Source organism: Triticum aestivum, chromosome 3B, assembly GCF_018294505.1.
Source record: "Triticum aestivum cultivar Chinese Spring chromosome 3B, IWGSC CS RefSeq v2.1, whole genome shotgun sequence".
NCBI lineage: Eukaryota > Viridiplantae > Streptophyta > Magnoliopsida > Poales > Poaceae > Triticum > Triticum aestivum.
Window position 1 is genome coordinate 791,980,133 of NC_057801.1, and position 11,648 is coordinate 791,991,780.

General features: G+C 46.0%; 1 protein-coding gene across 1 annotated transcript; it reads left to right on the top strand.

The window, feature by feature from the left end:
- The first annotated feature begins 5,505 nt into the window (after window positions 1-5,505).
- Window positions 5,506-10,955, top strand: LOC123072467 (7-dehydrocholesterol reductase). The gene is made up of 13 exons (XM_044496017.1): window positions 5,506-5,814; window positions 5,912-6,137; window positions 6,260-6,315; window positions 7,661-7,763; window positions 7,850-7,915; window positions 8,092-8,205; window positions 8,400-8,526; window positions 9,444-9,544; window positions 9,776-9,901; window positions 9,986-10,050; window positions 10,179-10,260; window positions 10,344-10,426; window positions 10,573-10,955. The coding sequence occupies exons 1-13, from the start codon at window positions 5,660-5,662 to the stop codon at window positions 10,637-10,639; spliced, it is 1,371 nt and encodes a 456-aa protein (XP_044351952.1). The 5' UTR covers window positions 5,506-5,659; the 3' UTR covers window positions 10,640-10,955.
- Window positions 10,956-11,648: the final 693 nt, after the last annotated feature.

Sequence of the window (11,648 nt, forward strand, 5' to 3'; positions counted from 1 at the left end):
TGGAAGCGTGAGAAAGTGTCCGGTCGAGGATGGCGTGATACCCACTATTGAAGGGGACCACATGAAAGAGCAATTCTTTGGATCTATAGTTATTGGGCGTGCCGAATACTACATCCAATTTAATTTTCCCAGAGCATCGTGCTTCTCTACTGGGGATAATGCCTCAAAAGGTGGTATTGCTTTGCTCGATGCATGATCTGTCCATCTGCATTTTATCGAGCGTGTCCTCATAGATGAGGTTAAGCCCACTGCCGCTGTCCATGAGCACTTTAGTAAGCCAAAAACCATCCACAATGGGGTTTAGTACTAGGGCAGCAGGTGCTTGGACTGACCGAACCTTCGGTTCGTTCTTGGCCGTAAAGGTTATTGCCGTGTCGTTCCATGGGCTCAGTGCGGTAACTTGGTGGACTTCGGCGAGGTCGTGGAGCACCCGTTTGCACTGATTGTTTGAAGAAAAGGTCTCAAAGATAGCGAGGTTGCTAAAGTTGTCCCTCTCCGGAGAGTATTTCTCTGGAGTTGAGGTGAGGATGGCCTCTTCGCTTTTAGCTACTTGTCGGAGTACCCAACATGCTCAAAGGCTATAGGTTGGGACTGTGCGCGGAGTGGCGTGTATCAGGCAGGGCTTGTCCAGCAGTTCGTCAAGAATGGACATGTGTCCCGTGAAGGGTTTATTTTTCCTGCCCATAGACTGGTGGTCGGGTGACCCGCCAGGATGTATCCGTTTAGTTCGGGCCGCACACTTCTTAAAGTCAGCGGGCTCCAGTTGAGTTTTCTGGGCATTCCATGTGCTTTCCATCGCACAATACTTTTGCACTACTTGTGATAGTTCTGTAAAGCTCTGTATGTGGCGACGGTCGAGGGCGTTCAATATTCCCTCATCGGTGCAGTTACGATGAAAGACTGAAACTACATCGTCGTCCGGGCAATCTTTGATCCTGTTTTTAACAAGCAAGAATCTGGCCCAAAAGTGGTGGACCGTTTCCTGCCGCACGTACTTCAGGTTGTACATATCTGGAGGACCTGAGTTGCCTGGAGAATATAGATTGTGGTGGGTGGGTGGCTTAAATTTTAGATCCAGTCCCACATCTGTGTTCGGAGCTTGAAAGGTCTCCGAGGCGACAGGTTCGTGTCCGGGGAGGCACAAGAGCTCCTGCAATCCTATGCTTGAGCTAGGGTCTGGAGGGCGCGAGGTCCCGTCCAAAGGGGGAGTGTCCGGCGCAGGGGATTCAGAGACCCGAACATACTTGGTCTTCAATATAGGGAGGGAAGTGTCTTCGCCTGGTTCCTCAACGACCGCTACGAGGTGGGTGACTAATTTCCCTCTGGTCGGGCTCGAGACTGATCCAATCATAGTCCGTTGAGACCCCCAAGGCAGCGATGCGGTCCAGCAGTTCGTTTAAAGATGAAACATCAGCCGGATCCAACTTTTCGGAGTACTTGGGGCCGACGTAAAGACGGTGTCCGGCGGTCGTAAGGGGTGTTGCGGGCTCGACGGCTGCGGGAGCTCCTACGGTGAAACCGCCGAACCGGAGAGTCTTCTCAGAAGCCAGGCACCTTCCAGAAGTGATATTTTCGTTGATGACTAGGCGAGCCATAGATCGCTTTTGTAGACAGCACGACAGAGCTCTCAATGAAAGCACCAATGTCGGTGTCAAAGCCGGCAGATCTCGGGTAGGGGGGCCCAAGCTGTGCGTCTAAGGATCAATGGTAACAGGGGACCAGGGGACAAAGTGTTTACCCAGGTTTGGGCCCTCTTAAAGGAGGTAAAACACTACTCCTGCTTGATTATATTCGACGAGTATGAAGATTACAAGAGTTGATCTACCTCGAGATCATAATGGCTAAACCCTAGATGTCTAGCCTATGAGTATTCCAATGACGGCAATGAAGATAGCCTCCACGGACTAACCCCTCCCGTATATAGACACACCGGAGGGGCCTAGGGTTTGTACAAGGTCGGTTTATCAGGGAAGGAAACACCCAAACTCTAATCTTGCCGTTTACGTGTGGAGAAGTCCCATCCTGACACGGATGATAATCTTTAGCTTGATCTTGTACAGCCCATCCAACCCGGCCCATACTCCTAGGCCGGATACCTGAGGACCCCCGAATCCAGGACTCCCACAAATGGCGACTAGAAGTCCACAGCTTGCCCAACCACCCGTGCGCATTCACTGCGAGCGGTGGGAGGTAGTTGGACCACTGACACGTGGGACCGACACGGACGCAGAGAGGACGCGTGCCCCATTCGTTCGTTGTCTGCGCGACCGCAAAGCTGGCCCAAGTATGCGCTTCGAATGGGTCGAGCCGGACCGAAAACGGTCAAGTTTTGAGGATGGGGTTGCGCGTTGGGCCGGGTCGTGTGTCCGTTTGGGCCCAAACGGACACAGCCGGACATGACGGGGTCTATTGTTGGAGTTGGCCTTAAAGATATCGTTTCTCCTCCAGACGATAACGGCGGCGACGTCCAGAGATCCACTCATCCTTAAACAGTCAACATCCCAGTCCACTCTCCCGCACCAGCGAGATCGAGAGGACAGACCAGGAGGCACCATGGGGAAGCATTAGCAGCCCAAGCCCGGCCCTACCGCCGTTGCGCCGCCGTCCCCAATGTTCAAGACGACGCATTTGCCTTGGTTATTCTCTTTTCTATGGAGGTGGTCTTGCAGTAGTAATGGAGATGGATGATGGATGCGTAGATGAATGGCGTGATGCTCCCCAAGCGCCTAGGGTTGGTGGTGTATATAAGAGGGTGTCTTTTTTTGAAAATAAACTAACTTTATTCAATCGAAATAACTGATACATCTTTTAAGAGGAAGGGTACAATTTCATTCAATGGCTCCTCAAACCAATGTCTTGGTTTCTCCTCCGTTAGTGTGGCCATCCAATGTCGCAAGATGGGTCTTATCCTCTCCCAAATGAATTCTGATTGTTCAAGGATCTCGTGAGAACAATCAGGGATGGAATCGGTGAAGAATTCTGTCGGAGGATGCGACTTTCTTGTGTCCCTCTTCGGTAAATCGACCGCTATTTCTTCATATGAACTCGGAATTTGAAGTTCTTGGCCTTGTTGGATTCATATGAATGACGCCGATCCATTTCAGGTATTAGGGTTTTGAGCACTTCGAAAAAACGACTTTTTTCGCTCTCCAAAATGGGAAAGTCTGGTACTGGAAGTCATTCATATTAAACCCATCATTGGTTCTTTCATCGTGCTTGATTCTAGGTTGCTCCAATACACCCATAGACACACAAAAACCAAAGAAGGCTAAAAAACCAAATAAAAACACAAACGTGCAGCGCTCACAAGAAATAGCTTAAAAGCCGATAATCATGCATAAATGACAACTATTTGGTTCAATGGGATGTAACATATAAAGAGGACATACAACAAATAAGCTCTAAAATGTGTGAAATATAGAGCCATCAGCACGCTACATATCCATCACCACTAACTGAAGATCACATTATCACATATCAACAATGTACATGCTACAAGATGGTCACAGATCTAACACTACTACATGCTCATAGATCTAGTTAGAATGCGTACAAAGAAGGGGTGATTGAACTCACATATGCCATTGTTCCAGCTTGAAGGAGGCGCGGAACAGGTCGGAGAAGAGGAGGACTTGAATCGCACCACCGTCAACCGATGGTCGGAGAAGGAGCGTAGCCTACCTGGTCGTCGGTGTCGATCCACGCGGGAGGAAAATCCTAAAAGGGGTTGAATGGTGGCGGGAGTTTGGGCGGTGAGGTGAGGCTGGCTATATTGGGCGACCGATTCGACGGAAGGTGACGCCAATTCCTCCCACAGTTTTTTGGGAAACATGCACGAGCTCGCGCCATCTCCGTGGACGCAGGAGGCCAACACGGCGTTCCCTTCTCCTGCATCGCTCGAGCTTGGTTCGCTGGGAACGGTTGAATTGGTCATTGGTAGCGGGCCTGGCTGGGAGGTGCTTTAAGGTTTTTTTAAGGTTTGTGCTATGCAGTCCAAATAGTAAATGCAACCTACCAAACAGTCCAATTTTGTCCCGCGTAGGCCTGGTTGGGCTAGATGCGAGTAACCAAACACATTCAAAATGAACCATGATCACTACAGTTGGGAAAGCTTGGCCCACCTACCCAAAGTGCAATTTTTTGGCTTGGCTGATTATTCGGAATAGGGTGTGGACTGCCGATAGATTGCAGCGTCGGGGATGGCCGAACCGCAACCTTTTGCCCTCTTTGCAAGCAGGTTCAAGAGATGGCGGCTCACCTCTTCTTTAGTGTGGGTTCGCAGTGAGAGTGTGGACGGAGATCAAGACTTGGCTTGGCCTCGACCACATCGATCTGTCGGATTGGAGACTTGTGCCCTCGGCAAAAGTTTGGTGGGACAAGGTTGCTCACAAAAGGGGCCACTCACGCAAGGTCCGTAGCGCTTTGATGATGCTAGTTGTGTGGGAAATTTAGAACGAACGCAACGTGAGGGTCTTCCGCAACACCTGCCACACCTATTACCGTTGTCATTGCCAAGATTAAAGATGAGACCTCTATTTGGGCTTGTGCGGGCGCGAAGTATTTGTGTAATGTTATGCCGCGAGAGTGATCTGTGTTCTCTCGCTTGGCGGAACTATGTCTAATCTTCTTCTTAACTAATGAAAATGGCAACTCTTTTGCCTTGTTTCAAAAAAAAAAACCTTATTGAGATGTCTTGCATTTCAAGCAGGATTGGCAAAACAATTGACCTGCGAATCAACCTGTGGTTGAGATGGTTAGGTGGACAGTGGTATCCCCAACCCACCAGGCTTCAAATCCTGGTGCTCGCATTATTCCTGAATTTATTTTAGGATTTCCGGCGATGCACTTTCAGTGGGAGGAGACGTGCCCGTCGACGACGAGGCGCCTACGGTGACTTCGTAAATCTCAAGATGATATGCCGGCTCAGTCTCTCGGAGGTGCTCATAAGGGTAGGGTGTGCGTATATGCGTTCATAGAGGTGAGTGTATGCGCGTGTATATGAGCGCTTGTGTCTGTACTGATGCTAAAAAAACAATTGACCTGTTTTCTCCATGGCTCAACCAAGGCCTGGGAATCAATGTCGGCGCGACACATGGCACACAACGGCCCCACCTCCACAGGCCAGCCACCAAGCAAGAGATCTGTCGTTTGTAATAAAAAAATAAAAATAAGCAAAAGATCTGCCACGTATCACGTATATACTACTCCACTTGGCTCCACGAGCACATCAAATTAATTATACGGCACGGCACGCCTCCCTTTTCCGTCCATGGGGATGTTGCTGTACGCTCACGCCAAACTCCTGTGCGCCCTAAAGCATCCACGTCACCCCCACCCCACCTGGCCGCTGTCATGGTCCCCCGTGGTACAGCTGATAACCTCCGCATATGCCTGTAGTACATTACATCCACTCCGGACGGCGATCGGACGGCCCAGGAGCACCGGCGCGACGTGGCCGAGCCGCGCTCACAGTCTCGTCTCCGTCTCCGTCTTCGTCTTTAAAGAAGCGGGCACACACGCAAAGATGCTGTTTTTCCCTCCGGACGACAGCGGCGGCGGCGGCGGCGGTGGCCACAGATCCACCCATCCTTAAAAAACAATCGGCACCCCGGTCAGTCCACTCCCCCGCGCCGAGCGAGCGAGATCGAGAGGAGGCGCCATGGCGAAGCAGAAGCAGCAGCAGCCCAAGCCCGGCCCTGCCGCGGCCGACGCCGCGCCGCCGCCCCGGGAGTTCAAGACGGCGCACTCGCCGTGGTTCACCTACGCCTCCATGGCCACGCTCTTCTCCCTCTGCCCGCCATTCGTCATCCTCCTGTGAGTCCCCCTCCCCCCCTCGCCTCGCAGATCCGGCGCGCGCTCACCGCCTCCGCCCGAATCTAACTCTCTCTCGCTCTGGGGCTCTTGCCCGCAGGTGGTACACGGTGGCGCACGCGGACGGATCGGTGGCGCGCACCTACGAGCACCTCCGCGACCGCGGGATCCTGGAGGGGCTCAAGGCCGTCTGGCCCATGCCCACCCTCGTCGCCGGGAAGATCATCCTCGGCTTCGCTCTCTTCGAGGCCGCCCTCCAGCTGCTCCTTCCCGGGAAGCGCTTCGAGGGGCCCATCTCGCCCGCCGGGAATGTGCCCGTCTACAAGGTCCGACCCTCTCTTTCAGTGGACATTGCGATTCCTACTCTTGCTCTGTAGCTAAATACAGTACTTACTAAACAGAAGCCTGCAGCTTCAGTACCGCTGACCCTTTCTTCTTCTTTTTTCAGGCAAATGGTTTACTAGCATATGCAGTGACTTTGGTCACCTACCTAAGCCTGTGGTGGTAAGAAGTCCACCTTATTTTCTTCTCTTGTGTTGACTCACCTACTGATTACCTTCATATTACATCACTCATCATTTCCGCGGTTTCATCCATGAACAATAGAACAAATCGTCTACTTGTGCCTACTTGCATTGATCATTTGACGGTTCTGGCAGTAAACCAGCTAAGGAAAAACAATTATGGTAGCTACTGGTTTTAGACATAGGCATATAACTGATCCCTACTCTTTTTTTAATTTGTTGCTTTTATTGTGTTGCTTTCTCTGAAGTAAGAGTGATTTCTTAGTAAGAGAAATATGGAACTTAGTCATAATGCAATAGGGCCTGAACGGCACGAAAATTTCAAGGAATTCATCCTCACTTTTCCCAAAATGGTTAACCAAAAATTGTTAGACGATTCCATGTGGCTTACATGCTGTTCATATGCGTTAAATGTACTAAAATGGGAGTTATCACTAACCTCGCATGCTGGACACACCAGCCACCCAGGCTCTCTAAATTTGGGCCTGTATGTTGCACTAGGTCTTCTTTTCGGTTTTCAGAAGTTTATCTCTTATGCAGTAGTCGGAGATTGGTGGACTTGTTGCTTTGATGCAGAAGACTATAATGTTTAATTGTTTCAGAAAAAAAGCCCCCTAGGGTATAGTTGTATGTTTGAGCGCTACTACATTGCACCCAGGAGGTTGGAACATGATATAGAGTTGCTTATATCTTGGTTAAACGGTAGTTACGAACTATGCATTGGTGTCTGATAATGTTCAAGTATGATTGAAATTGCATTTATGATATCTGTGAAGTCATTCCTGGCTCCCTGTTTCTTCTCTCTCAAAGATGTTACAAGTCATACCTGTGATTCATAAACGTTTGCGTGCGTATATATTTCTCTTTACAGCTTCTGTGTGCATGCTGGTTTTCGTTCTGTCTTTTGCATATAGAGCAAAATTGTTGGAGCCTTTGATATTGCTGAATACTTGTACATTTCCAAATCCAATTATAGTGATTTGTGATTGTTGCCTTTTGTTCTGCCACCATCCTGTAATTTCAAGTCCATGATAGATACTCCCCCCTCAGCTATATTTCCATGGACCTGGGAGTCTATGTTGTAAAATGCTTTCAGTACCATATGGGTATGCATGCTCATTTCTCGTTAACTTTTTTGTCCATGCCAATGCTATGGACAGACATAACGAAGAAGAGGGAGTTTCTGAATTAATTGAGCTTGCTTTCTCTCCATGAGCTTACTGCACGCATTTAAAATATGTGTTCAAGGCCTCTTAGATTTTGTCCACTATATGTAGTTTGTACTATATTTTATATCACCAGTCGTTAAAAAAAAATTGTTTCAGGTTTGGAATATTTAACCCTGCAATAGTATATGATCACCTCGGAGAGATATACTCGGCTCTGGTCTTTGGAAGCCTTGTGTTCTGTTTATGCCTGTACATAAAGGTGGGTTTATTTTGCAGATCTTTGTTTGCCCATACTTATGTAGTACTACGCTTCCTTTGTTGATGGATAATTTATTTTCCTTTTAGGGTCATGTAGCACCATCTTCATCTGATTCTGGATCCTCAGGGAATGCGTTCATTGATTTCTACTGGGTAAGTGCCATGAAATTCATATGGTATATTACATTGCCTGGGGTTAGGTGCTCTTTTCTGTAGACACTGGCACCGTGATATTTGACATTTGTCCAGCTTAGACTGTTTAGGGCCTGTTTGGATTGGGGGTAGAACATGGGTTTGTTGATCAATGTATCTAACATGCACATTTTCAGGGAATGGAACTGTATCCTCGGATTGGTAAGCACTTCGATATCAAAGTCTTCACAAACTGCCGTTTTGGGATGATGTCCTGGGCTGTTCTTGCTGTCACCTACTGCATAAAGCAGGTCAGAACATTATAATATTCTTATTGATGTACACTAGTCCCAGTCAAACAGCATGCTTTTGCACTGTCTCCATCCAGCTTCTTGTATCTTTGTGCATTTCTTCATTCACGAGTTATATTCTCTGTTAATACTATATATATTGTGATGCAGCTATCTATTAAACTCTACTGATTTCTGTGAACTGTGTGATGCAGTATGAAATGAATGGCCGAGTTGCAGACTCCATGCTTGTGAATACTGCACTGATGTTGATCTATATCACAAAGTTTTTCTGGTGGGAGTCTGGATATTGGTGTACAATGGACATTGCGCATGATAGAGGTAGGCAGAGTTCATCATCTGTTTAATGGATATAATGGAATCATCATTTCAGGCACCAATTCAACATGAAAGTTCCGAAAATATTTTATGATATAGCATTTGAACTAAGGTGTGTATTCACTATGAATAGGATAATGTGTGTATTTTTTTTCCTTTTAATTTATCGTTTGCCATATTTTTCCCATTTTTTTGGTACTTTTAAGTTTTAACAAAAGGGTGATTGCACTGGATGTATGCTAGTCTATAATTCCAAGAATCTTTTTGCATGGTACTAAATTTGCAAAGATAATTTTCTTCGGTCACCATCTTTTCGTTCAAAATTCTGCATGCATGTTTAATCGGTTCCTAGGCCGGTTTGTTTGCAATCCATGTCAAATACTCCCTCTGTAAAGAAATATAAGACCTTTTAGATCACTACTTAGTGAACTAAAAGGTCTTATATTTCTTTACAGAGGGAGTACAAGTGAAGGAGATGGTTACTCCGAACTCCCATATTCTTGCTTCAGCTAGAGACTTTAATCTAACAATGCCCCGCAAGGCTCACAATGCCCTCCTTGCCAATCGCTCGCAACAACTCTATAGAAGTAAAAGTCTTATTTAGTAATTCAAATATCAGTGAAATTTGTTATCATGATTTTCAAAAGAATATACTACTACAAAGTGAAGTTCAAGCCATGCTAATATGTTCTTATCAAGGCTGCATCACCTAACCAAGACAATATTAAGAAAAAGTAACAATGGAAGGTGGTTTCTTCTTCTGTCAAAGCATATTGCGGCATGTCATGATAGGATTAGTAGTATGTTATTGTGATTAAATTATGTGTTACTCAGATTTTAGCTTGCAAAGTTGCATTCTATTTTGTTCTGTCCAGAACTCCAGATCTTCTCTATTATCTGTCTGACATCATTTTCTACAGCTGGTTTCTACATTTGCTGGGGATGCTTGGTATGGGTTCCATCAACTTACACCTCTCCTGGAATGTACCTTGTCAATCATCCTGTGAATTTGGGTCCCCAGGTTACTCTTGAACATAACCTTTCTCTGATATACTTTGGTTTGTACTCCCTCCGTTCGGAATTACTTGTCGTAGAAATGGATGTATCTAGATGTATTTTAGTTCTAGATACATCCATTTCCGAGACAAGTAATTCCGAACGGAGGGAGTAGTATTTTGATACTTTTTGTGACTTGCGTATTCACAATTTTAGTTCTAACAGTTGAACGGAATATTCGTTAATCCTGTTGCAGCTAGCAATCTCGATTCTCCTCGCTGGAATATTGTGCATATACATAAACTATGACTGTGATCGTCAGCGCCAAGAATTTCGCCGGACAAACGGGAAAGCCTCAGTATGGGGCAAAGCCCCGTCAAAGGTGGAAGTTTTGCACCTTTAAAATAGCCAAAAATGCTTTCATGCTTGTTAGTCTGCTGATGTCTTTATTTTGGTGGAACTTCAGATTGTTGCTTCATATCAGACCACAAAAGGAGAAACGAAAACCAGTCTTCTCTTGACTTCTGGATGGTGAGTCTAAGATTCAGTTCCCTTTCTTTAACATTGTTCATGAAAAGAGAATTTTGTGATCATGTATATGCAGAGATAACAGCCCTTTGGGCATGCACCTTCTTTTTTTCTATCTCTATCCTGGATAGGTGGGGCTTTTCTCGTCACTTTCACTATGTCCCAGAGATACTGGCAGCATTTTTCTGGAGCGTTCCAGCTCTTTTCGATCATGTAAGCATGTCCTGATCATGTTATATCACAAGGTTAACAAGTCATGTTTTTATTAATTGTATCTGCTTTCGGTTCACTTGCAGTTTCTGCCGTACTTCTATGTGCTACATCTAACCATTCTACTGCTTGACCGAGCGAAGAGGGATGATGATAGATGCTCAACAAAGTACGTAAACAGTCTTGCAGTCAACTGTTTAGCTAACATCGACAGAGAACCTTATCTTTAAATTGCTCGGACGCTTATTTGGTTAGTTTTCAGTTCTCTGGGTTTGTGCCTGATCGACTCCTCTTTTTTTTCCTGCCTTCTTAAAGGTACGGCAAGTACTGGAAGATGTACTGCAACAGAGTACCATACAGGGTTGTTCCTGGTATTTACTGAATGGTGTGCTCTGCAACTCAGGAGAAGAAAGTAACTAAGCTGCTGATGTGATTCTCTTCCTCTTTCGGCGGCTCGGTACTATCAGCATTTGTGTAGTAACGATGTCAATTAGCGTTCATGCATGCAATGCGTGCAGTGGTAGGTTGTATGTACCCTTCACATGCGCCGTTCGTTGCTCTGCTACTATGATAGGAGTAATCGAGCGTAATCTTCTTCTAGTGTGTATTCAAGCTTTTTTACATGATTTTAGTAGCTAGCACGGCAATGAAAATGAACTGCCTTGTTCTCTAGTTTTTATTAATATTCTTATTATTGAGAGAGTTATGTCCTCTAGGTTTTTTATTTTTAGTGAGAGATTCATGTTCTCTACTTTGACTTTGAATACTCCTGCAGCAAGAGTATATTAATTCATGAACTATTGTTATGATTGGAAACGCATAACCCCGAAACAAAATTTTCGCTTGCTAATCTCTTGATGTGGTAGCTATACTGAAGAGAGTCAATACAGGTATACATCCAATGTACTGTACTGAACAGAGGATCTGTGGGGTATAAGCTCGGAGTAAGGCATGTGAAATGCACAAATTTTATACCAGGAATTTGGGGTTTGCAGGCTGTTTCTGATGTACAGCCTGTGTCGGTTCTAAAGTCATATAACAGCTCAGCTTTTTTTTTTACAACAATTTTTTCAGCCTTTTTCTCTCAAAAAAACTTGTCATTCAACAGACCGGATGAGAAGGGATTTCCCTTGTTAGATTGGGCAAGATTGATACAAGCTTTTAGGATTCATAAGTAGTTCACTTTGTGAGGCCTAATACGAGGTGTCATTGATTTTGTTACACGATGCAATTGGTGCCATCAAACTATGCATGAACAATGTAAGCCACACTGTCACGGACACTTTGTTTACACTTTCTTCGCCGAGAAATTTTCGAGGACTTGGGTTCGGTATCAGCACTGGTCTGCTTGTCTGGCCGAGGGAACTCAGGCGCGACGTAGGGCAGAAACC

What these genes read in the sequence shown, in the direction of transcription:
- LOC123072467 (XM_044496017.1), top strand. Translation starts at nt 5,660, where the DNA reads ATGGCGAAGCAGAAGCAGCAGCAGCCCAAGCCCGGCCCTGCCGCGGCC. An exon ending in CTGTGAATTTGGGTCCCCAG is followed by an intron (nt 9,545 to 9,775) that starts GTTACTCTTGAA and finishes ATCCTGTTGCAG; the next exon opens with CTAGCAATCTCGATTCTCCT. An exon ending in GGGGCAAAGCCCCGTCAAAG is followed by an intron (nt 9,902 to 9,985) that starts GTGGAAGTTTTG and finishes GTGGAACTTCAG; the next exon opens with ATTGTTGCTTCATATCAGAC.